We start from the raw sequence: 27,495 nt of genomic DNA, 5'->3' as shown, positions 1-27,495 counted from the left end.
AGCATAAAGATGCTATTGAAAGCCAAATTTGCTGATGGTCTGTCCAATTGGGGCCATGTAGAGAGAGAAGAGGTTCAAGGACTGAACCCTGAGGAACCTCAATAGTGAGAGGAAGGTGGGAAGAAGTGGAGCCAGCGAACGATACACTGAAAGAGCGGTCAGATAGGTAGGAACCAGGAGAGAGCAGTGTCCTTTATGCCTATTGAGTGGAGCATAGAGAGAAGGAGGTGGTGGTCAACGGTGTCAAAAGCTGCAGAGAGGTCAAGAAGAATATGCAGAGAGAAGTCCCCATTACGTTTTTCTGTCAGAAGGTCATTGGTTTCTTTGAGTGCTGTTTCTGTCGAATGTAGGGGGCGGAAGCTGGACTGTGATGGGTCTAGAAGAGAGTGAATGGAGAGGTAACGGGTAAGGGGGAGTAGACCAGGCACTCCAAAAGTTTAGAGATTTAGGGATGATTGGAAACTGGTCTGTAGTTGTTTGTGCAGGAAGGGTCAAGAGAGGGCTTTTTTAATAGTGGAGTAATGGATTGTTTGAAGGAGGAGGGGAAGATACCAGAAGGGAGAGGTTGAAGATTTTAGTTAGGTGAGCAATGACAACTGAAGAGAGAGACTGGAGTTGATGTGAGGGAATGGGGTCAGTGGTGCATCTAGTGGGATGAGAAGAAGAGAGGAGCCTGGAGACTTCTTCTGTGACTGGGTAAAATGTGGAGAGTGATCCAGAGGAGATGTGGGGAGGGATGGGAGTCACGGCAGTCACGGCACTTGGTGGCTGGGAGCTGATTTCCTGACAGATGATGTCCATTTTCTCTGTGAAGTAGGAGGCCAGGTCCTTAGCACAAATGTCCGTAATGGGGGCCTGCGCTTTAGGACTGAGGAGGGAGTGAAAGGTGTCGAAGAGTTTTTTGGGGTTGTTGGATAGTGATGAGATCAGGGTGGTGAAGTAGGACTGTTTGGCGAGTTGAAGGGCAGAGTTAGAGGTTTTTAACATAAATTTATAGTGGATAAAGTTTTCTAGTGTGCAAGTTTTCCTCCATAGGCGTTCAGCACTTCTAGAGCATCGCTGGAGAAGTCTGGTTTGCGATGTGAGCCAGGGCTGTTTTACTCTGTGTTTAGAGGTTCTGAAGGTGAGGGGTGCTACTTGGTCCAGGGTGCTTCTGAGAGTTTCATTGTAGTGATTTACAGCCAGATAAGGACAGGAAAAAGAGGAGATTGGGGAGAGTGATGAGTGTAGGGAGTCTGTAAGTGTATGAGGGTTAATGGCTTGTAGATTTCTGAATGTGTGATAGGTAGGAGTGTGCTGGGATGGGCGAGGATTTGTGAGCCTGAAGGAGAGAATGTTATGCTCAGAGAGGGGAAGAGGGGAGTTATCAGGGGCAGCACGGTGGCTCAGTGGTTAGCACTGCAGCCTTGCAGTGCTGGGGACCTGTGTTCAAATCCCACCAAGGACAACATCTGCAAGGAGTTTGTATGTTCTCCCTGTGTTTGCGTGGGTTTCCTCCGGGTTCTCCGGTTTCCTCCCACATTCCAAAGACATACTGATAGGGAATCTCGATTGTGAGCCCCAATATGGACAGTGCCCATAATGTCTGTAAAGCGCTGTGGAATTAATGGTGCTATATAAATGAGTAAAATAAATAAATAGATCTAGATAGGGGATTGAACAAAGACGTACAAAGACCAGATCAACGGTGTTTCCGTCTTTGTGTGTCTCAGAGGTTGAAAGCTGTGAGAGGCCAAGAGAAGTGGTTAAAGATAGAAGCTGGGATGCGGATGAGGAGGTGGGGCTGTTTATGGGGATGTTGAAGTCTCCCAGGAAAAGGGTTGGTAATTTTGAGGACATGAAGTGCGGCAGCCAGACAGAAAAATGGTCCCACAGGCTCACTGGGTGGGTGAGCCTTTGGGAAGGTATACAACCTCTACTCTGAGGGAGAGGGGATGGAAGAGCCTGATGGTGTGAACCTCAAAAGAAGGGGAAGAGTGAAGGGAAAGAGTGCATTCTGGGGACAGGAGTAAGCCGACTCCACCACCAAGTCTGTTTGCAGGTCTTGGGGAATGGGAAAAATGCAAGCCGCCATGAGAAATAGCGGCAGGGTCAGAATCTTGGATACAGGGCCAGCAGATTGAGAGAGTTGGTCAGAAAGTTATTGTGCAGGAAAGAAAGCTTGTTGCATACAGACCGTGGATTCCACAGTGCACAATTGAAGGAGGGAGATGGCGTACAACTGATGTTAATAAGGTTAGCAGAGTTTCGATGTGAGATGGAAGAGGGGTTGAGGTTGGCGAAGGGTGGACCGGGGTTACGAGAGATATCCCCTGAAGTGAGTAGTAGCAATAAAAAGAGAGAGCAGATAGTTTTTGGATTTGTGACATGGTTTCTTGTGCAATATCTTTGGATAAGATAGAGTGAGATTTTTCAGAAAATTAAAAAGAGCATGGGAGCTGTACATGAGAGAGGGGCAGATGTGGATGAGTGGTGATGGAGGGGGGATGGGGCGGTGAATGTGGATGAAAAAAGCAAACAGGAATATGGGCGCAGGAAAAAGTACATAGTTAGAAGAGAGTACAAAGTGTTGGTTATCTGACTCCTGCCATGAATGACTGCCATTGAAATGACTGTCAGACACATTGCCTTTCAGTGTTAAATAATAAACAGACTGCCGTATTTCTCGTGCGAGGATCACATCATAATCCTCGTACTGGCTGTCTGCTCTCCTGACCTGAGCTTGACAGCTGCCTAGAAATCCATCATGCTGTCATGTTCAGGTCAGGAGAGGTGCCGGCCAGTCCGTTCAGTGTGATGCGATCCTCGCACGAGTTATACGGCTGTGTGTCTATGCCCTAATAGTGACAAATAGAGCCCACATACCCTCTGCCCATATAGTCCTACGATTTTCATTTTTTTTTTTTTTTTACTTTACTACCATACTTTTTCTTTTTTTATGCTGATCTTGAAAGCTGATCAACCTGTGTTGTATGGGCACCTACCCGTGTGGATGATCCATGTACAATAAGATGCCCTGAACATCAATATACGCTATTTTATAGAGTGCTTTTACGAAAAACCACAGGCAGAGGGGGAATTTGTAACAATACTGTCTAATTCTTAGCCAGTGAAACACAGACTAGACAGTCTTGAAATGCAGCATGGTGTTTGATAAATTTTTTGTTATTTTAACACGGTCTAGTCTAAGTTTACACCACTTATTAGTTGGCTTGTTATGTGCCAGAAATATGTTCCCATACTTTTGTGCGTTTTTATTTTTTGACGCATGCTGTCTCACATGAAGTCATGCACCCTCGTTTAGCCCGGCAAAGAAGGCTCTGTTTTAACCAGTTTATGACTTCCTATTTGTAATGTAAGCCGCTGCACAGTGGTGGAACTGTCAGTCTCTGTTGTTTTGCAGAATTGTAGAGCATTTAGTGTTGATTGCAATGCTACATTTTTAAAACCTTAAACACCCTTTAAAATAATATTAAAGGGGTTGCCTACTACTCTGACAACTCCTTCTCAATTGCTATGTTCCACTGTGTAAAATCTAAAGAGTCTACACTTGTCTCTGGTGCCAGCGCTGATCCAGCAACGTTGGCACTGGATCTCCCGGGGCTCCTGTGACATTGTCAGGTGAGCTGTGATCCCAATTAGCACACATTAAGGGGCCGCTACACTCACTTCATTTGGATGGAACTGATGTTTGGAGGAAGTCAGAGTAGCAGCAGCTGTTACTACTTTTAGATGTTAGGTAAGTTCGAAATAAGTGACTTTGAAGTGGCTTCTGATTGACTGCAGGGCTCACGTGGCATAACACTGTCATGCAAGCCCTGGGAGCCCTGGGAGACCAGGCACCGATGTCACTGGAGCAGCGCCGGCATCGGAGGGGAGTATAAGCTGTTTTTAATTTTATACAGGGGAATATAGCAATTAAGAACGGGTTATCCTAGTAGTAATAACTACTTTTTCATAAGAATAAAAAAAAAAAAATCACTCTTATTAAAAATAAAGAAGCCCCACTCCTCTAAATGTGACAGAGGGCACATGTATTCCCTGACTGGTAAGAGGGGGTGATAGCACAAAGAAAAGTTTCTGTCTTTCCCCTGGAGTCACTATAGGTTGTATAGAGAGGAGATGAACAAAGATCTGTGCTGCTCCTTAATTTCCTACAGGACTGTACTCCCTCTGGGTATCCCATATTATGATACCCACAAAAAAAATCACTGAAATGTAAATAATACGACACATGCTGTACAAAATAAACCTTTACATTTCTTGCAAGAAATGTGTCTACTTCTAATTTTGTATTCTACAGAATGACCACTAGATGTCACAGATTGCATAGCAATGTGCGGAGAATTGCTGGTTTTCAGTGCATTCCTGAACAGATCTAAGCTTAGAAGTAAAGTGTTATTGCCATACAATTATGCTGGCTGTTTTGCGAGATATTGCAGTGTTGAGTAGAGACTTATTCTTTTTACAATGTAGACAATAACAGCCAGATGATTGCATGCTGTTACTCACCTTCTCCTGTAAAGTTTCTTAGCATGGTTACAGAATGCATTGGACAATGATTGTTTTCCTATAATGTTCATATTTATTGTATATCTTAGAAAAGCAAACAAAAAATAAGTTTTTTTTTTTTTGCACCTTTCTTACAATTTTTTTTCTTATGTCATACAGGTTCTGGAGGTTACGCCAATAATAATATTGGTGCCATATCAACCACAGGGCATGGTGAAAGTATTATGAAAGTGACGCTAGCAAGACTTATTCTACATTATATGGAACAAGGTAAATCATAAGTTATATATTGTCGCATGTAACCAGGGTTATGCCAAGAAAGAGGAACGTGTTGTATTTTTCTGTAATTTATTGGAGCAATTTATAACATTTATTGTAACGGTTGGTTATAACATGGTGGGACTTCTTCAAGCAATTGGATGTTTGCTTTTTATTGTGAGTTCAATGTAGAGGTTGATATGAATCAAGTTAAATACGTGTTATCTGAAAGAAATGACTCCCTACTGTCTGTTCTTGCTACAGCCTCACTAAAGGGGCTATTTCAGTAATGAATATCAAATTTCTCTGTTGGTTTAAAGGGTTATTCTCAAATTTGGAAGTTATACCGTGAGATGGGGAATAACTTCCTGATTGCTGGGTTCTGACTGCTGGGACCTGCATCGATCCCGGGAGCCCCGTGTGAAGGAAGCGGTAGGTCAATTATGCTCAGTGCCATGCCATTCATTGTTAATGCGATCTTCAGCGTTGGTCGAACGCTGGGCTTAGCTGGTCTTCAGCACTCCCATAAGAATGAATATAGCAGCAGTGTTCATGATTGACATCCGCTCCATTCACAAAGGGCTTTTCAGAGCCCTTATTTTTGGGATCAATGGGGATCCAAACAGTTGGTCCCTCAGTGATCAGGAAACTATCACCTATCCTGTGGATAGGGGATGTCGTCTAAACTTGAGAAATACAGTACCTCTTTAAGCAAAATATGACATAGTTTCAAAACTTCAACTGTCTAGTGTTATGCTGTTATATAGCTGGTCAGGCACTCCCTGGTGTTCTTTAATTCCTTCTTATAATATCCACGTAATGTGTTCAGTTTGCATACCCAGTAGCTCAGAACCACTGCTTGTATACCCTTTTACATTGGATTGATTCTCTTGCTCTTATGCAGTCCTACTAACACTATCTAGATCATTAGAAGCGGCTTCATCTCACAGCATTGACATCATTAGAAGGAAGTGCTGAGTACAGCAGGGGGCGCAAAAACAAATATGACATGGAATAATTCTAAAAAACAAACCTTTTTTTTATTAGCAATTATCACATCTTTTGATATTCAAATTCACCAGGTTTGCAACATTTTACAATCTCCAATTGCCCTGACAAAAAGGTGTGTGACATTCGGACGACTCCTAGGACTGTGTATCCAATCCCATTGAAACCGATTAACACAAACACAGCCTTATTAATGTCAGTGGCCTCACCATACAAATGGATGGTAGCCCGGTAGTAACCAGCAGCCCATTTAATAGCCTAGCACACTGACAGATTTTTTGTGTTTTTTAAAATAAATTTTGGAATGAATGTTTTTTTTATCTTACAGGGAAAATAGATATCTTTGTACCGTGTTAGCCAGTAGATAAAAAAATATTTAGATTTGAGAGTCCCCAGTGCTTGATACCTTTCAATGGCTAACTGAAAAGATGGTAACAAATTGCAAGCTTTTGAAACAACTCAGGTCTCTTCATCAGGCATAGAATAACACAAAATCTGAAGAGTTACATATTTATACACAGCAAGACACATAAATAATGCAATAGATGAGACAAGTGATGTAAAGCAGAATTATTACCATTGGAGAAGGATAAACAGTTGTGGTCGTAAATATTGGAATGGTTCATAGATAAGGAGAGTGAAAGTTTTATTATCCTGTGATTGAGGTCTGGTCCAGGGTTGTGATGACCCCACAAGTCTGAGCACATTCCTTAGTTGATGTAGAATGACATAAATCTATGCGACACATTCATTCCTTCTCAAAGGTGTCAAAGGTCATAATGAGTTTATATTCCCAAACTTTTCTGTCTGAGATTTTAAACTACCTTTTAATCCCATATGCAAATTGCCTCTTCAGAGAAAGAGGACTTGAACTCTATAGCACCACCTATTGGAAGCAGCAATCCTACAAGTCACAATCAACCCTTTAACGAGTCGTACAATATGACTTAGGATAACAGTAATTTCATATCCATGATGCTGTGATCAGGGAAACAAAAATGTTTGGCCACAGGTAGATCTATTCTTTTTTTTTATTGTGTGGTGATGAGAATTCATCCTTGTTCTAAGTTTTTGCCCTGTCTCCCCTACATACAGACCCCCAGCTGGACATTTGGTACATATAATTAAGTACACCACATTAGATGTGATGCAGCTGAAAGTACCTGGGATCTTGTAGTCGATATATATGTGTGTGTGTGTGTGTATATGTATGTATGTATGTGTGTATATATATATATATATATATATATATATATATATATATATATATATATATATATATATATATATATATATATATATATATATATATATATATATATATATATATATATATATATATATATATGTATATGTAAGGCAGCACTAGTCATCATAATGGGGAATACTCGCTTTGCTGCGACAATCAATGCACACGTGCAATGTCTTTCCTTTTTTAAACAATGCTCAGCAGTTTATTACTTCATAAACCACAGTTCACACAGTCCATCTTAGTCCGCCACCGGCATGTTTACACACTTAACATCCGGGAGTCTCTCAAGTAGCAGACAGGCCCAAGTGGCCCAAGTAACAGCCTTCAGCAAGGTAATAAAATAGCAATGTCCATATTAATGTCCATATAACACAGGGTATTACTTTTGCCGGGTTTAGCTGTCTCAGTCCATTACTCCGCCACCACTGTGGCTTTGCGGCTTCCCAGGTAGAGGTCTCCAGCCGTCGTTCCCTCAAAGGCCACTGACATCCACACAGGATGCAGGCTCTGCCTTTCAGGACTCTTCACCAAGCCTCTGCCTTCTAAGGCCACTAGCATCCACACAGGATCCAGGCTCTGCCTTTCAGGACTCTTCACCAAGCCTCTGCCTTCTAAGGCCACTAGCATCCAAACAGGATCCAGGCTCTGCCTTTCAGGCACCAGGCTTGACTCGGCCTCACACGGTCGGTGTCCCACACACACGGAGCACAGGCCTCACACCGAACACACCTGTCTCAAATTAAGCAGGGTTTATATATGCATCCCGTGCACACACACACATACACATACTGACAGGACCTTAACTGTGTGCATCAGGACCTGTGTGATGTCACGGTCATGTGACCAGTCAGTTAAAGGGGAAGGTACATGGTCCGGTAAATACATCCTGGACCATTTACAGTAATGCTAGCAAGCTGCTGCATTACAATATATATATATATATATATATATATATATATATATATATATATATATATATATATATATATATATATATATATATATATATATATATATATATATATATATATATATATATATATATATATGTATGTGTATATATGTGTGTATGTATGTTTGGTCAAAATTGTTGCTTTTCTGTCCAGGCCTATTTCATGAGATTTTAATTTTTTTTAATTCTCTGGAAGCAGTGTTGAAAAGCAATGACTGACTTTCATTTGTTCATTTTCATAGATTTTTAATTTATTATTACTTTTGTCAGGTTCAAGTTATTTCTGTGACCATTGTGTGTTTTTCTTTCATTAACTGAGGGGTACCAACAATTTTGACCACGTGTGTATCTATCTCTATGTATCTCCATATATATCTATCTATATATAAATGGAAAAAATCAGGCAGCACTCCAGTTAAAAATTAGATTATTATCAGAAAGTTCATTTATTTCAGTTCTTCAATACAAAAAGTGAAACTCATATTATATAGAGTCATTACAAACAGAGTGATCTATTTCAAGTGTTTATTTCTGTTAATGTTGATGATTGTGGCTTACAGCCAATGAAAACGCAAAAAGGTGCACAAGCAACCGGGATAACCGCAGCCTTAACAGGATTGTTAAAAGGCCATTCAAAAATTTGGGGGAGATTCACAAGGAGTGGACTGCTGCTGGAGTCATTGCTTCAAGAGCCACCACACACAGACGTATCAAGGACATGGGCTACAAGTGTCACATTCCTTGTGTCAAGTCACTCATGACCAATAGACAACGTCAGAAGTGTCTTACCTGGGCCAAGGAGAAAAAGATCTGGACTGATGCTCAGTGGTCCAAGGTGGTGTTTTCAGGTGAAAGTAAATTTTGCATTTCATTTGGAAATCAAGGTCCCAGAGTTTGGAGGAAGAGTGGAGAGGCACACAATCCAAGCTGCTTGAGGTCTAGTGTGAAGTTTCCACAATCAGTGATGGTTTGGGGAGCCATGTCATCTGCTGGTGTAGGTCCACTGTGTTTTATCAAGACCAAACTCAGTGCAGCCGACTACCAGGAAATTTTAGCGCACTTCATGCTTCTCTCTGCCGGAGAGATGGAAATTTCATTCTCCAGCAGGACTTGGCACCTGTCCACACTTTCAAAAGTACCAATACCTGGTTTAAAAACAACAGTATCACTGTGCTTGATTGGCCAGCAAACTCGCCTGACCTTAACCCCATAGAGAATCTATGGGGTATTGTCAAGATGAAGAGGAGAGACACCAGACCCAACAATGTAGATGAGCTGAAGGCTGCTATCAAAGCAACCTGGGCTTCCATAACACCTCAGCAGTGCCACAGGCTGATCGCCTCCATGCCACACCGCATTGATGCAGTAATTAATGCAAAAGGAGCCCCGACCAAGTAATGAGTGCATTTACTGTACATACATTTCAATAGGCCAACATTTCAGATAACATTTTTCAAGCTGTTGTTATAAAGTATTCTAATTTACTGAGTTAATGACTTTTGTATTTTCATTGGCTGTAAGACTTAATCATCAACATTAACAGAAATAAACACTTGAAATAGATCACTCTGTTTGTAATGACTGTATATAATGAGTTTCACTTTTAGTATTGAAGAACTGAAATAAATACATTTTTTGATATTCTAATATTGTGAGAAGCGTGTGTGTGTGTGTGTGTGTGTGTGTGTATATGTATGTATTTATGATGTATATGTAACCATGCGCTGCAAGCAAAATAATGTAGTGGCTAAAAACACTGAATAAATCAAGAAAAAAATGCAAAAAAGTGTATATGTAACCAAAATCATATTTTCAATTTTCCTGTCACCCATGACGGCACCAACAAGAGAGGGGACCTGCCTTTCAAGGACCGAAAACCTCCAAAATAAAAAAAAAAGGGCGGCGCCTCTCTCCACATCAGTGGTTTCCTGTCCTTGACGGGGGAGCCTCCTTGAATGGAAGCAGAAAGAAGTAAGGAAAGAAAATGGAATATTCCCAGACCTGGGCCGACCAATTTTTTTTTTTTCCCTGTGGCGGCGCCAGTGGGCTGGAAGCGCCATAGGGGGGCCCGATGGGATCTCGTCCATCGAACGTCACGTGGGCTGTGGCGCCTTCACTTCGTAGTGGCCGGCAGCAGCGCGCCCCAGATGCGCAGTCTCAGGGTGCGGACCAGAAGTGACAAAACCGGAAGTCGCGCCCTGATGGCACGCGCTGGGACCTTTCACCCAGAGTAATACTTCCGGGTGTGGTACCGGAAGCTGCAGGAGCATGACGGTCAGCATATCCCCTTGATGTATACCTATGTAAAGGTGGATCGCCGGCCAGGCAGGGGCTCTTGTGATTTTACCATGGAATCATTGCAGCCCTCTTCACATCCTCAGCAGCAGCATACAATGCAGCAGCAGCACCTGAAGCCAGAGCATCAGCCACAGCATCTCCAGCCACGTCCGCAAAAGGAAAAGCAGCAGCCACGTCTAGACAGGAGTGGTGTCCACTGGAGCGAAGTTCGCAGGACTATGAATTCCAGGTCAAGTTGGCGCATCTCCAGCAGAATGGAAGAGTCCATAGTCTCAGAAGGCAAGATTTTGGATGATGTTCTGCCTCCCGTTGCGGAGATCCCTAAACAATGCTCAGGGAAAACTAATCACAGAGCCTGTGCTCTGTGCGGTCAGGGGTTAGCCAGAACATGGCCAAAAAAGATATGCCAGTGTTGCATAGACGAGACTATTTCAGAAGAAACCCCAAACTTCTCCTCTAATCTGAGGTCCCTAATTAGGACAGAGGTAGAAAACCCTATCCCACCCAGAGAAGACATCACTTAGGCTATGTTCATACACGTTGTGTTTTGCTGCGTATTTTGCAGCAGATTTTTATGCAAATTTTCAGCTGCATCTTGCACTACCAGCAAAGTGTATGAGAAACCAGAATTCTCTGTTCACACTTGTTGCTTTTTGTTTGCTGCGTATTTTCTGCCTTGCTTGCGTTTTTGGAAAATAGAGCATGTCACGTCTTTCAGCGTTTTTGCAGCGTTTTTTCACCCATAGGAAGTAATGGGTGGTGAGAAAAACGCTGCAAAAAACGTAACTGCGTTTTTTTGCTGCGTTTTTGCAGCGTTTTTAACGGCAAAATAGAATGGGATTCTTTTTTTTCACAAAACTTTATACCTAAATAGAGAGGACAGTGAAAAAAAAACGCTGCAAAGACGCATCAAAAAACACAGGAAAACCTGCATTTTTGACGCAGCTGCCAGATAAAATTTGTCAGCAGATTTAGCTGCAGATGTGTGAACATAGCCTTAATCACGAGATCTCCCACAATATCTGCTAAGGAGTCGGATGAAGGAGTTCCTCAGGATTCTTCCTTGTCTGAAGGTGACTCTGGAACTGGCCATTGCTTTCCACCGGATGAGGTTGACAATCTAGTGAAATCCGTGAGGTCCACAATGGGGCTAGTCGACCGCAAAACCAAAAAGTCCATACAGGACATAGAGTTTGGGACAATGGATCAGAGGAAACGCAAAACGTTCCCCATTAATGAGAAAGTGCAGGGTCTAATTGATAAAGAATGGGGAAACCAGAAAAAAGTGGCCCCTTCCTTCAAAAGAAAATGCCCTTTTGATGAAGCAACAACGTCCTAGAACAAAGCCCCCAAATTGGATGTGGCCATCTCTAAAGTATCTAGAAGATCTTCTCTCACCTTTTGAGGATGTGGTGTTATTTAAAAGACCCCTTGGACAGAAAGGTTGATAGCTTCCTAAAATGTACATGGGAGTCATCAGCGGGGCATTAAAACCGGCCATAGTGGTAACTTGTACGGCCAGGTCGCTCATGATCTGGTTGAGCAACTTAGAAGACCAGTTGAAGTACTCCCCGGGACTCCATCTTGGCCACACTCCCGGTGATGAAAGGGGCGGTGGCCGTCTTAGCAGATGCCTCGGCCGGCTCAGCAAGATTAGCAGCAAAGTCACAGCGTTATCTAACTCTGGACGCAGAGCTGTCTGTCTGTATGTCTCCTAGCCAGCATTTCAACCAAAGAGGAAGTTGTTCTCTCTCCCATGCGAAGGAGAATTCTTGTTTGGCACAGCCCTGAATGACATCCTTGAAAAGGCAGGGGACAAGATGAATGGGTTCCCTAAACCCCCCTTTTCAGCTTTCAAACAGCGTTTTCAGAGGAAGAAATTAGACCGAAAGAGGACATTCTGAGGGCAGGACAGGTGGGAGGATCGATCCAAAAGAAGTAAAGGATTCCTCTTCAGCGGTCCCTCCCAGGAGAGTAGGAAACCCTCCAAAAAATGACTGTGTTCCCTGGGTGGGGACTCTCTCTCTTCCTCCCCAGCCTAGTAAAAAATCTCCAGTGCTTGGGTCCTCAATGTAATAAAATCAGGATTGAGGCTGGAGTTAATAACTCTTTCACCAGAGAAATTTGTAATGACTACCCCACGAACATCTCCACCAGAACTGGCGCTAGAAACAAAAGTTTTAAAACTACTGGACAATATCTTGCTAGAAGTCCCACCAGAGCAAGTGGGGAAGGGTTCTACTCCCCCCTATTCCTCATAAGGAAACCAGATGACTTTTACAGGATGATAATCAATCTGAAGAACTTGAACAAATATTTTAAAGATTCCCTCTTTCAAGATGGAGTTGATAAAATCAATGATAAAGCTGCTCTTCCCTGGTTGCCATATGGCAATACTGGATTTAAGGGAAGCTTATTATCACATACTGATATATACAGAGTTGCAGAATTTTCTCAGCGTGGCAGTGTCAATAGGGGGCACTTTCAGTACAATGCCCTTCCCATTGGCCTGGCAACTCGGGTGTTTCCCGAAACGAATAGCAGAAGTCATGGCCCACCTCCGAAAAAAAAAACAGACTGCTTGTCCCCTATCTAGATGATTTCTTAATAGTAGGAAACTCACACGATTGCTGTCAGAGGCAAGTAAAAGAGCTATGCAATACCTTAAATAATTTGGGGTGGTGTTTTTAATCAGGAAAAATCAAAATTAGACCCACAAAGGACACAATTTTTTGGAGGGTCTTGTACTGGACTCCGAGCATAAGAAGTGCCGTCTACCAGACCAAAAAGGAGAAGATTGTCAGTTTATAGGTTTCTGTATTGCCATAAATGTTAATGACCCTCAGAGAAGTAATGTCCCTATTGGGTTAACTCACCTCCTGTATCCCGGCAGTGAATTGGGCCCAGATCCACACAAGGGAATTGCAGTGGAACATTTTAAAAAATGAGATTGCCTTCTAGATTCCCTCGTAAGGCTGTGTAATGCTCCCTCAGGAGGGAATACACTCTCTTCAGTGGTGGTTGAAGCTAGGCTCAGTCCTAGAGGGGGGTACCTTGTGTGATCAATGTCACCACAGATGCCAGTCCCAACGGGTGGAAGGGGTCCACCATATAGTTCAGGGTGTTTGGTCAGTAGAAGAAAGGGAAGGTTCTTTGAATATGTGGGAGGTCCTGTAAGTAGAAAACGCACTGAAAAAGCTACTGCCTTTCCTGCAGGGCCACAACATGAAAATACTCTGACAACCAGATCACTGTCACATACATAAACCATCAGGGAGGCACCTTCTCCAGGGTCCTACTGCAAATATTGAAACAAATATTTCATCCTGACATCCTGCTATTGTCCGCTCTGTATATCAAAGGGAGAGACCACGAAAAAGCAGACTTTCTGAGCCGCAAACCGCGCAACAGGGAGAATGGTCCCTAAAAGAGTCAGTGTTCAACCAGATTGTGGGGTTGTCCAGAAATCTATCTTTTTGCAACCAGAATAAACAGCAAGCTAGGAAAGTTTTGTTCTCTGAACCAGAGGGAGAATCCCTAATCAGTAGACTCCTTTTTTTCTTTTTTTTTTTTCTAATCAACTGGAACTTTGCTCTTGCGTACGCCTTTCCCCCGATTTTGTCTGATTCCAGCGGTGCTAAGAAAAATCAGGGATGATGTAGCGAGAGTTATTCTCATAGCCCCCTTCTGGCCCAAGAGGCCTTGGTTCTTCTGGTTGAAGACGATGTAGATCTCTGAGCCCTGGATCCTTCCGGAGGTGCTGGACCTTCTTTCTCAGGGGCCCATATTCCATCCTCAAGCAGCGGGGTTGCATTTAACAGCCTCGATCTTGAGAGGTTGTTACTAAAGAACAGAGGGTTCTCTTCTAATTTGGTCTCCACCTGACTAAGTAGTAGGAAACCGATTTACTGCAAAATATATGGTAGAACCTGGAGAAGGTTCTTGTCATCCATTTTGGGAGGAAAAGTGGCTCTCAAGGTGATCCTAGAATTCCTTCAAAAGGGATTAGAACAAGGTCTTTCAGTTAGCACCCTAAAGGTTCAAATTTCAGCCCTAGGGGCACTATATAACTACAACCTGGCCAGGAATACGTGGGTGGCTAGGTTCATTAAAGCATGTACCAGAACTAGACCTATCCCTATCACAAGAATTCCTTCTTGGGATTTAAATTCAGTGCTAAATACTTTGACAGAATATCCCTTTCAGCCTCTAAGTTCAGGGTCTATTAAAGTCATCACCCTTAAAACCATTCTACTGGTAGGTTTAACATCAGCTGTTAGGGTGAGTGACATACAGGCTCTATCTGCATATCCCCCCCCCCCCCCCCCCTGCCGTCACCCTGGTTCTGGAGGGTAGGGGGATCTTGAAACCCGATCCGGATTTTCTACCTAAGGTAGTGTCCAAATTTCATAGGTCACAAGAAATAGCCTTACCCTCCTCTGTCTTGACCCTAAAAATAGTATGGAAGAAAAACTACACGCCTTAGATGTCAGAAGGTGCCTTCTGCAATATTTGACATCTACGGAGTCTTGGCGGAAGGTTAAGGCTCTATTCATCTCCTTTCAGGGTCCTAGAAAGGGTTTGAAGGTGTCGAAGGCTACCTTATCAAGGTGGATAAGAGAAGCCAACAAAATGGCCTACATGGGGGCAGGTAGAGCGGTCCCAGAAAACCTGAATGCCATCGCTCTCGTAGTGTGAGCTATGTCATGGGCTGAAAAGAGCGGACGTATCCATAGAACAATTTTGTAAGGCGGCAACTTGCTCTTCATCTTCTTCTCTCGTTCCCCCCATGACCGCACCACGGAGAGAGGGGATCCGCCCTTCAAGGACAGGAAACCTACAGATAAAAAGGGCGGTACCTCTCTGCCGCATCAGTTGGTTTCCTGTCCTTGACGGGGACCTACAGTGATTCTAAGAAATATTAATTTGCAAAAAGTCCCACAATTGAATCCATTATATACAGTACAGACCAAAAATTTGGACACACCTTCTCATTTAAAGATTTTTCTGTATTTTCATGACTATGAAAATTGTACATTCACACTGAAGGCATCAAAACTATGAATTAACACATGTGGAATTATATACTTAACAAAAAAGTGTGAAACAACTGAAAATATGTCTAATATTCTAGGTTCTTCAAAGTAGCCACCTTTTGCTTTGATGACTGCTTTGCATACTCTTGGCATTCTCTTGATGAGCTTCAAGAGGTAGTCACAGGAAATGGTCTTCCAACAATCTTGTTGGCCCTTTTTCCATCACTCTGCGATCCAGCTCACCCCAAACCATCTCGGTTGGGTTCAGGTCTGGTGACTGTGAAGGCCAGGTCATCTGGCGTAGCACCTTACACAACCTGGAGGTGTGTTTTGGGTCATTATCCTGTTGAAAAATAAATGATGGTTCAACTAAACTCAAACCGGATGGAATAGCATGCAGCTGCAAGATGCTGTGGTAGCCATGCTGGTTCAGTATGCCTTCAATTTTGAATAAATCCCCAACAGTGTCACCAGCAAAGCACCCCCACACCATCACACCTCCTCCTCCATGCTTCACGGTGGGAACCAGGCATGTAGAGTCCATCCGTTCACCTTTTCTGCGTCGAACAAAGACACGGTGGTTGGAACCAAAGATCTCAAATTTGGACACATCAGACCAAAGCACAGATTTCCACTGGTCTAATGTCCATTCCTTGTGTTCTTTAGCCCAAACAAGTCTCTTCTGCTTGTTGCCTGTCCTTAGCAGTGGTTTCCTAGCAGCTATTTTACCATGAAGGCCTACTGCACAAAGTCTCCTCTTAACAGTTGTTGAAGAGATGTGTCTGCTGCTAGAACTTTGTGTGGCATTGACCTGGTCTCTAATCTGAGCTGCTGTTAAACTGCGATTTCTGAGGCTGGTGACTTGGATAAACTTATCCTCAGAAGCAGAGGTGACTCTTGGTCTTCCTTTCCTGGGGCGTTACTCATGTGAGCCAGTTTCTTTGTAGCCCTTGATGGTTTTTGCAACTGCACTTGGGGACACTTTCAAAGTTTGCCCAATTTTTCACACTGACTGACCTTTATTTCTTAAAGTAATGATGGCCACTCGTTTTTCTTTACTTAGCTGCTTTTTTCTTGCCATAATACAAATTCTAACAGTCTATTCAGTAGGACTATCAGCTGTGTATCCTCCAGACTTCTGCACAACACAACTGATGGTCCCAACCCCATTTATAAGGCAAGAAATCCCACTTATTAAACCTGACAGGGCACACCTGTGAAGTGAAAACCATTTCTGGTGACTACCTCTTGAAGCTCATCAAGAGAATGCCAAGAGTGTGCAAAGCAGTCATCAAAGCAAAAGGTGGCTACTTTGAAGAACCTAGAATATAAGACACATTTTCAGTTGTTTCACACTTTTTTTTGTTATTTATATAATTTTAACGTGTTAATTCATAGTTTTGATGCCTTCGGTGTGAATGTACAATTTTCATAGTCATGAGAATACAGAAAAAACGTTAAATGAGAAGGTGTGTCCAAACTTTTGGTCTGTACTGTATAGTGATATTGATCACACAAAACTCCAACAATATATAACGACTCGTTATAACGAGTCGTTGTATATTAGTGATTCTAAGAAGTGAAAAATCATGATGATGACATACCAGGCCCGGCCAGACCGTCTCAGGCAGCGGGGATTCCCTGCCTCAGCTAGTGCAGTGTCCTGAAGCGCTACCGCTGAGGTCAGTGGGCCTCCCGTGTGACGGGGAGATGTGGCACAGAAGAAGGCACATCAGTGTGGAGCCGTCGCCTTCTCTTTAAAATTGTAAGAAGCATTAAAAAAATAAATATTGAAGAGAATCTGTCAGTAGGATCAACCTTCCTAAGCTTTCTACATGGGCATGCAGGTCATATAAAGTGAATCCTTGATATTTTTGATCCAGTATCTTATTCTAGAGAAATCCACGTTTTTTATGTAAATGAGCTGTTAAGATCTATGGGCCGGACATAAATCTCCCTGAGAATTTGTCTCCAGAGCTTAGTTTAAATGAAAGGGGGTGTTACCAGTGTGAGACAGGTAATGACTGACATTTTGCTCTCATCACACAAAGGTCTGCAATGAGATCAGAACTAACACAGTATTGCAGTAGTAAACTTTGTCTCATTACCAACACTTTTGCAGCTGCACCCTTCCTCTCACGGTGCTGTCACCTCTGCTACAGAGCTATGGCTGATTTTAACCAACACTGTACAGCAGAGTTAAACCTTGTCTCATTACAAACAAAACAAACATATTTGCAGTTGTCCTACCACAGTGCTGACAGCTTTGCTTACTTCCCGCCCCCTTCACCCCTCACACACACAAGCTGCCTGTGAGATGGGAGCTGAAGCAATATGAGAGGACAAATGCAGCTGCAAATGTGTTCGTAATGATACAAACTTCAGTTCTGTTGTGATATGAGAGTAAACTGTCAGTTATCACACTTAAAATGAGCTCTGGAGGGAGATTCTCGGAGATCTGTGTTATCATAAAATGAATGGCGTTATTCAAAACTACAACTCATCCTATGAAAAAGCAGAACTTTGTTTATATAGTTTGAAGGAAAAGAAAACTTTTACATTTTGAAAGGCAAGGAGGAAAAAATGGTTGCTTCGCCGAGGGGTTAAGGGGAACCTGTCACATAAAAAAAAAATGTTATTGACCTGCAGATATGGAGTTATGTGCAGGTTAATAGCGTTCTGAACCTGCCCTGCCCCCCCTCCACCCCCCCGGCACTGACTGACAGTAGGATCAGTATTAGGGCTGTCTGTCAGTCAGTGTTGGGGACGCGGATACAGCCGCCGTTCACTATACACTGAGCGGTGACTGAACCTGAACCTACTACTTTGCCGGGCTCCCTTGACAGAAACCCAAACGCCCCTTGGAGGAATAAAGTTAATTTCCTCCCGGCAGCATGGGTCTAAGTGGGGGTGCCGGACAGATTCTGAACACTATTAACCTGCAGATTAACCCCATATCGGCAGGGAATGTGTCATCAGTAAGTTGAGTATAAAGCACAAACTTTTCACATATACACAGAAGAAAAACTGCCACCAAGTTAATGTGCATGTATGAGATTTGAAATATAATGACTGTTTTCCTTCCCAGGAATGTCCACCGAAGATGCAGCAGAAGCAGGTCTGAACTACATGATGACACGGGTCAATGGAAGTGGTGGTGTCATAGTGGTTAACAGTACGGGTGAATGGACAGCAAAGTTCTCCACAAAGCAGATGTCTTGGGCTGCAGTTCAAGATGACCAGCTACACTTGGGCATTTACGCTGGAGAAAATGAGATTGAGTCTGTTGCTGCAGCCCCACAACACTAAGGCTATGTTCACACAGTTTTTTGAGGATTGTTTTGGACCAGATCATCTCTAACCCAAAATCCTCTTGAAAAACTATTCTTGTTAATTTCTATGGGAAATTCTGTTTGCAGTCCATATGAGTTTTCTCTGTTTTTCTTTTTCCTGAAGAGGTTTTGTAAAATCTTCGTGGTTAAAAAAAAAAATGTACATGTCACTTATTTGAAGCAAATCCTGAAGGAAACCTCCAAACTAGGCCCTGTCCAAATAATAAAAGCCTGCAAAAATCTTTTCGGGGAAAAAAAAGCGTAAGAAAAAGAAAATCTTCAAAAATTGCCTACAAAAGAATAGTTTCCGGAGGTGCTTTCTGCTTGAAAAACGTATGGCCTTTGGACGCCTTAAAAAACTCTGTGTGAAAGTGCCACTAGTATAAGTGAATGTAGAGATGAAGCACAATCGGCTCACCTGGCCGGTGCACGGCACTAATCTTCAGGCAGTATGGATCCACGTAAAAAGCCGGAACTCGTGCTCGTCATAAAATTACGGTAATGCTTCACTGAATCATCTTAAAAGCATAGATGGTTGAGAACAGTAGCATAAAAAATAAGCATAATGGCAAAAAAGGAAAGTGCACACTCTCCCAGACAACGCGTTTCTGACCAGTCTGGCTCAGACTAAGGACCGCACGGGTCAGAAACGTGTTGACTGGCTTTTTACATGGATTCATACCATCATAAGTGAATGTAATCCTAAAAATCTATAAAAGAAAGCCAAAGGTTCATAATTAGAGCTTAATTTATCTGATATGTTACTTGTGGCAACCTGGCATTGGGGACGTAAAAATATTAATACCAATATACATAAGTATAAAGGTGATTACATGTGATAACATCCTCGTATTCATTCAGCTGGTCCCATTGTGTAGACAATGACCAGAAATACGTTGACCTTATAATGGCATCCTTATATGTAGCTGGTTATAACCTACTCCTGCTTAAGGCCGAGGATTTGCTGCACTGTGTCAGTGTTTGCAATTCTCTGTGAGTTAAACATGGCGGCAGCAGCAGAAATATTTCATGTTTCCTGGTCTGCAGGTGTATATTTCTTATCGACATTGATACGTTGTAATAGGCCCATCATTTCATTGGGTTAAATGCCTTTTTTCAGCCACTAACTGTATGGAGAAAAGGTTTCTGTTCTCTGATGGCAAGAGAGGTGAGGAGCTAAAACTGACCGATTTTAAACTTAATTGACAGGATTGGACAAGATCTGAAGGGCGTATTAAACATGGCTACCTGCTAGACCAGGGTTCCCCAACTCCAGTCCTCAAGGCCCACCAACAGGTCATGTTTTCAGGATTTCCTTAGTATTACACAGGTGATAATTGCATCACCTGCACAGGCAATAATTCCATCACCTGTGCAATACTAAGGAAATCCTGAAAACATGACCTGTTGGTGGGCCTTGAGGACTGGAGTTGGGGAACCCTGTGCTAGACTTCTTGATCATGCATCAGCTGCATTTACTCCAGTTTTCACACTTTGCCATGAGGAAAACTCAGTTTCTGGTTGTTTGTGGACATTAGAATAAAACTTGGTTAATGATTGGACAGGCCTGATAATTCAATGCCGTCAAGGATTTTCTATTCATCTGGTATAATGCTGTTTTGATACAATAAACAGCAAATACATACAAATCTCAAAAAAAGGCCATCTGGCCACAAAAAATCCGCCAACAAGAATCGGACATATACAGCAAAAAATGGCAGAATTAAAATATAACTTTTAATGGGATAATTAAAATCTAAAATAGTATCTAGATACACACAAACAAACATAAATAGGGATGTTATTCACCCAGTGGGGTGGACTAGTTCAGAAAATACAACAGGAGATATATGTTCCTTAATTTACTACAATAATGTTTACTCCTTAATAGTAGAGAGAGACTATCATATGCAAACAGTGGAAATTCATAAGTAGAAAGAAAAGGAACAATCTCACCGGTCCTGCAGCACGAATTTCTCCACAGAATAGCACAGGGTTAATCCAGCGGTCATCCACCTCTGACCCTATAATGCCCTGTTCTCATATGCTGTCCCTAGGACCCCAAAGCTCCCGCCCTAACAAGGGCAGTCCACAGCTGACCCTAAAGATCTGATCAGCCCTGCATAGACCCTACAGAAGTTTCCCAACGCGTTTCCTCACCATCAAGTGATTCATCAGGGGAGTAACAGAAAAATTATTATCAATGGTCTAGGGTATGGTAACCCTCCATGCAGGTATATAGAAAAGGCAGTGGCTGTTTTGCCCAGAAAAACCTTGAGGCGCCGGGTTTCATTTTTTGCTTTACCTATAATGCAATAAACCATAAAATTTTGCTAACCTTTATGGCTTTATATATATATAAAAAAATAGTTTAACATTCTGTAACTTGTACATTTTATATTAAGTTTTTAAAGAGGTTATCAAAGACGTTAACATTTAATGGCCTATCCTTAGGATAGGTCCTCAATGTGTGACTAGTGGGGGTGTGAAACCCAGCACCTGTTCTTGGTGTCGGCTGCGGCCAGAAAAGACCAGTTACTGAGCTGCACAGCGCAGCTCCATCTACTATATGGTGGCCATGGCCGGGTGCAGCACATCCACCCCCCTATTTAAATTAGTACACGGAGATGGGCTGGTCATTTCCAGCCGACACCGAGAACAACTCATCGGCGGGGATGTAGGGTGTCTCACCCCAACTGATCACACATTGATGATCTATCCTAAGTATAGGCCATCAGTGTTAAAGTAGTGGACAACCTCTTTAAATAAAATTTTGTTACCATTGCTTTTTTTTTATGAAGCCTAAATGTCTGATGTGACCCTTATAGGCCAAATAGAATAGCCCTTGAGGCAACAACTCTCCCTGCTAATGGTTTTAAACAATTTTACCATATTATTTGTTTTTAAATCTGTGGTTTAGATAGTGACCTTTTTGGTGTGAGATCTTAACTCTATATCCCCAGTGAATTTGTTTCTATCCCATGGAAAATGTTAGAGTCAGACTGAGAGTTTACAAACTTGAGAGTTTCAAATTCCCATCTTCAAGTGAAATGTTGATCTCCAGCCGTGATAAGTTTATTTTACCAAAGATCTAATATTTCCTTATTTTTGATTGGGGAAACTAAAGGCCAGCAACCCATCACACATTTTGCTAGGACTGGTCAAAGTTAGTTGGCCTACTGAATCCTGCCTTTCTCTGGAACTCCGAGCAGGATTGTGAGTTCACTTTTCAGATCATATATTTTACCTTCTGGTTCATAGTTCCTCCAACATTTCCCAATACCAAAAAAAGGGCACGAGAGCCTCTTCAAATGGTACAGCTTTATTGCTCCTTAGCCATGTCATTTCACATGTCTAACAGCTGCAGGAGCTACTGTAGATTGCTGCTTCCCTGATTGGATTCTTGTCATCCATGGAATCTGCTCTCCTCTAACGCCACAATAACTTGTTTCCTGTCAAAAGTCCATTTGGTGAAAGCAGTCAGGATATTTTAACCCGCTCTTACAGAAACACAAGTGTTTTCACAACTAATAAATTATTGAACATCTGCTTTCTACAACTCATGACCTCATCATGTTTCCTAGAGTGGAGATCAGCACCTCTCAGGAATATAGCATAATCGTAACTAGTCTTATTAATTTGTCATCAGAAAATGACCTACTGTTTAGTAGTTCCAAAGCAAAAAGTTCATAGTATGAATACTTTCTAAAATTATAAAGTGCTGTGGAATATGTTGGCGCTATAAAAATTATTAGAACACTCTCTGTATAGTTATTTAGTTATTAGGGACCAGTAAGAAGCGCTTAGCTAGAACAAAACAGCTGTTATCTATACTTTCTAAGTGTTTCACATGCCTTTCGGCTGCTTTTTAATCTTTTGAAATAAAATCATGGAATTTATGACCAGTGAGTGCTGCAATTTTCTTCTTTGTATGGTCTAGTAGTCCATTACACCAAATTTAGTACATCAGACTCTACGTGGAATCGCCTTCAACAGAGAAGTGACGCTATATAGGTGACGGTAACAGAACCAAGCTTACTGCATATACAGTACATGGGAGCAGAATAAAGCTTCCTACATAGATAATGTATCAGAACCAGCCTTACTACATAGATACAGAGATATAACCAAGGTTCCAAGGATAATACAAGAACCAATGTTACATAGGTATGGGAACAATGCCAAGCTTATTACATGGATATGGGAGCAGCATAGCTCCCAACTGTTAAATAGAGAGAGAGATACAAACTGTTACATAGAGATACAAGTGCTTCTCACTAAATTAGAATATCATCAAAAATTTAACTTATTTCAGTTCTTCAATACAAAAAGTGAAACTCCTAAATAGTCCTTACAAACAGTGACCTATGTCAAGTGTTTATTTCTGTTAATGTTGATTATGGCTTACAGCCAATGAAAAAAATTATCTCAGTAAATTAGAATAATTAACAAAAAACACCTGCAGTGGCTTCCGAAGCGTTTAAAAAGGTCCCTTAGTCTGTTGCAGTAGGCTCCACAATCATGGGGAAGACTGCTGACTTGACAGATGTCCAGAAGGCAGTTATTGACACACTCCATAAGGTGGGTAAGCCACAAAAGGTCATTGCTAAAGAAGCTGGCTGTTCACAGAGTGCTGTATCCAAGCATATTAATGGAAATTTGAGTTGAAGGAAAAAGTGTGGTAGAAAAAGGTGCACAAGCTACCGGGATAACCGCAGCCTTGAAAGAAAAGGCCATTCAAAAATTTGGGGGAGATTGACAAGGAGTGGACTGCTGCTGGAGTCATTGCTTCAAGAGCCACCACACACAGGATCCAGGACATGGGCTACAAGTGTCACATTCCTTGTGTCAAGCCACTCATGACCAATAGACAACGCCAGAAGCGTCTTACCTGGTCCAAGGAGAAAAACACCTGGACTGTTGCGCAGTGGTCCAAGGTGTTGTTTTCAGATGAAAGTAAGTTTTGCATTTCATTTGGAAATCAAGGTCCCAGAGTCTGGAGGAAGAGTGGAGAGGCCACAATCCAAGCTGCTTGAGGTCTAGTGTGAAGCCATGTCATCTGCTGGTGTAGGTTCACTGTGTTTTATCAAGACCAAAGTCAGTGCAGCTGTCTACCAGGAAATTTTAGAGCACTTCATGCTTCCCTCCGCCGACAAGCTTTTTGGAGATGGACATTTCATTGTCCAGCAGAGCTTGGCACCTGTCCACACTGCCAAAAGTACCAATACTTGGTTTAAAAACAACAGTATCACTGTGCTTGACTGGCCAGCAAACTCGCATGACCTTAACCCCATAGAGAATCTATGGGGCATTGTCAAGAGCAAGATGAGACACAAGACCCAACAATGCAGACGAGCTGAAGGCTGCTATCAAAGCAACCTGGGCTTCCATAACACCTCAGCAATGCCACAGGCTGATCGCCTCCATGCCACGCCACATTGATGCAGTAACTGATGCAAAAGGAGCCCCGACCAAGTATTGAGTGCATTTACTGAACATACATTTCAGTAGGCCAACATTTCAGATTTTAAAAACATTTTTCAAGCTGTTATAAAGTATTTTAATTTACTGAGATAATGACTTTTGCGTTTTCATTGACTGACTGTTATCCATAATCCTGAACATTAACAGAAATAAACACTTGAAATAGATCCCTCTGTTTGGAATGGCTCTATATAATGAGTTTCACTTTTTGTATTGAACTGAAATAAATTAACTTTTTGATATTGTAATTTAGTGAGAAGCACTTGTACATCTTTACAAAGCAATGTATTTCTGTGTCCCTGTGTTCTAGAGGTGAAAAAAAGTCATTTTTTTTGTTCTTGTAAAACTACTAAAAAATAATGAAAGACCATTACAAAAAATTCATTTTTTTTCCTTCTACTCACTCTTCTCTGTGCGACATCATCTTCACTCTGTAGCTCCTCCTCTGCACACACTTTCAATTAATAAAATAAACTATTTTTTTCTTGTGATCTGGTCTTCCCGGAAATCGAATCCACACTCTGTATCATTGCAGGCAGCAGCTAAAACTATTAGCCTCAGCTTACACTTACGGGAGGATTTTTTCTATTGAAAGCTGCATTGCAGGCACCAAACCCACAGGCAGATGATACTGATACATAGAAATACACTGTTATAAACAATGTATCGCTATGTACCTGTACTCTAGAGAAAAATACGTTGTTTTTTCTTCCTATGAAATTATTAAAAAATAATGAACAACAATTACAAATGTCATTTTTAATGCTCTTTTAAAAAAATAACCATCACAAATCAGCAAATAACGAGGACATATTTGTCCCTGTAATCCTAACAAACCGTACAACACAATGATCAGATTATTTACAGTGATCGGTAAATGGCATAAAAAAGGCATGATAGAGAAAAAAAATCAATTAAACCCATTAAAAACTGTAATAAAAATGTAACACTGAGGCAGTGTTAACATGGAGCGTTAAGGCTGTGTTTTTCCTTCTTTTTTTCATAAAAAGACAATTTTAGCTGCTATGAATAAATGAATAAACAAAAAATAAATCCATAGGTCCCAGGTAGAGATGAGCGTGGCACACAAATGACCTCACCCTGGCCTTGCCTTATCCAAAGCTTCGCTGTGGCCTCCAATCTAGCTGTCCTTTACCACTGGCCTGGGAGCCGGACCGGAGCTCATGAATTGATCCGCTCATCTGTAGTCCCAAACGTCTTGGATTCAGCGGGACAGTCCTGGATTTGGGTGTATGCCCTGCAGTCCCAGGTATCTGCTGAATGTCCCTCACTGCCACCTCCCCCTCTGACATCTACTCCTGGTAGAAAGAAATTGAAAAGGAGTGTGGCTAGAGGCGTAGGCAAAATTTGCTTTGGCATGCTATGCACACCCCATTATTTGTCACTCTTTTTGTTCTTCAAAAGTTGGGAGGTATGGAGCAGGATCAAGCTTCCCACATAGCTTTGGAACCAGATCCAAACTTGCTATATAGATATCAGAGCAGAACCAAGCTTAGTACATACAGTGGCATGCAAAAGTTTGGGCACCCCTTGTCAAAATTACTGTTACTGTGAACAGGTAAGAAAGTTGAAGATGAAATGATCTCTAAAAGGCCTAAAGTTAAAGATGACACATTTCCTTTTTATTTTAGGCAATATATATATATATATATATATATATATATATATATATATCTATTACATTTTAAAAATTACAAAAAGGAAAATGGGCCGATGCAAAAGTTTGGGCACCCTTGGAGATTTGTGTGCTCACATAACTTTGACCGAGGTTTCAGACCTTAATTAGTCTGTTAGGGTTATGGCTTGTTCACTATCATCGTTCGGAAAGGCCAGGTGATGCAAATTCCCCAGCTTTATAAAAACCCAGCCTCCTCTAACCTTGTGCCAAAAAACAGTAGCCATGGGTTCTTTTAAGAAGCATCCTCCACTCTGAAAATAAAAATGGTGGAGGCCCACAAAGCAGGAGAAGGCTATAAGAAGATAGCAAATCTTATATAGCATCTTGGGGAAAATCTATACCCAGAAATCCAGTGGTGACTTTTCGGAGAGCCCCCACTTTAAAAAATGTTAGCTCCCGGACGACTCAGGGATGAAAAAAGCGAGTCCAAAATCCCCGATCACATTTTTGGAGTGGTTAAATGCAATGTAAAAAATTGTTAATGCTGCTAGGCTATTTGTATGGAATTATTTTACTCATGATTTAACAGGTGAACTTTTCTCAATCAAAAGCTATATGTCTTGTTCTAGCAAAAAAAACTTTGTAGTATATGTTATCATTTGTAAAAAATTACATGTCGGGAAAACCATTCAGCCTTCATGCATAACAGGCTGAATTCTCATAGATCTAATATTTTAAAGGATTTTCTTAAACATAGGTTGTCGCGTCATTGTACAATTAAACACTATTATAATAATAATAATTTTTATTTTTATAGTGCCAACATATTCCGCAGCACTTTACAATTTTAAGGGGGACTTGCACAGACAATAAAGACGTTACAGAATAAGCATAACTCGGATATCAAAAGGAGTGAGGGCCAAACTAGGGCAGTTAGATAAGTATGTTGAGGCGATAGGCCAGTATAAAGAAATGCGTTTTTTGGCCACACTTAAAACTGTGGGTATTGGGAATTAATTGAATTGTTCTGGGTAGTGCATTCCAAACAATTGGTGCAGCATGCGAGAAATCTTGGAGATGGGAGTGGGAGGTTCAGATTATGGAGGAATTTAGTTTTAAGTCATTAGCAGAATGGAGAGCATGGGTAGGGTGGTAGACTGAGACGAGGCAGGAGATGTAGGGTGGTGCTGAAGCATGGAGCGCTTTGTGGGTGAGAGTGATAAGTTCATAGTGAACTCTGTATTGGATGGGCAACCAATGCAATGACTGGCACAAGAAAGCGGCATCAGTGTAGCGGTTGGTGAGGAATATCCTGGCTGCTGCGTTCAGGACGGGTTGGAAAGAGGAAAGTTTAGTAAGAGGGAGACCGATTAGTAAAGAGTTGCAATAGTCCAGATGAGAATGAATAAGAGCTACAGTAAGAGTTTTTACCAATTCAAAGGTAAGAAAAGTTGTAATTCTAGAGATGTTTTTGAGGTGTAGATGACATGAACGAGTGAGTGATCAGATGTGAGCAGTATAGGAAAGATCTGAATCAAGTATGACCCCCACGACAGCAGGCTTGTTGCTGGCGAGTAATGGTGGGGCCACAAACAGAAATGGCAATATTGGGCATAGGTAGGTTATTAGAGGGAGGAAACACGAGTAGTTCAGTTTTTGACAGATTCAATTTTAGATAGAGGGAGGACATAATGTTAGAGACAGCAGAAAGACCATCACTGGTA

General features: G+C 41.8%; 1 protein-coding gene across 7 annotated transcripts in view; it reads left to right on the top strand.

The window, feature by feature from the left end:
• The window catches only part of ASRGL1 (asparaginase and isoaspartyl peptidase 1), a 66,757-nt gene extending 44,210 nt beyond the window's left edge, over positions 1 to 22,547 (top strand). For all 7 annotated transcript variants that reach the window (XM_073675522.1, XM_073675521.1, XM_073675519.1 and 4 more), the window contains 2 exons: positions 4,672 to 4,782; positions 18,405 to 22,547. In XM_073675522.1, the coding sequence (XP_073531623.1) occupies positions 4,672 to 4,782; positions 18,405 to 18,625 (332 nt within the window). In that variant the 3' untranslated portion in view covers positions 18,626 to 22,547. The remainder of the gene's footprint in view (positions 1 to 4,671; positions 4,783 to 18,404) is intronic.
• Positions 22,548 to 27,495: the final 4,948 nt, after the last annotated feature.

The sequence above is a fragment of the Phyllobates terribilis genome, unplaced genomic scaffold (assembly GCF_046119375.1).
Source record: "Phyllobates terribilis strain yellow unplaced genomic scaffold, ASM4611937v1 Scaffold_3__8_contigs__length_932513732, whole genome shotgun sequence".
In the NCBI taxonomy this organism is placed as follows: Eukaryota; Metazoa; Chordata; class Amphibia; order Anura; family Dendrobatidae; genus Phyllobates; species Phyllobates terribilis.
This window is presented reverse-complemented; position numbering and strand designations above follow the sequence as displayed.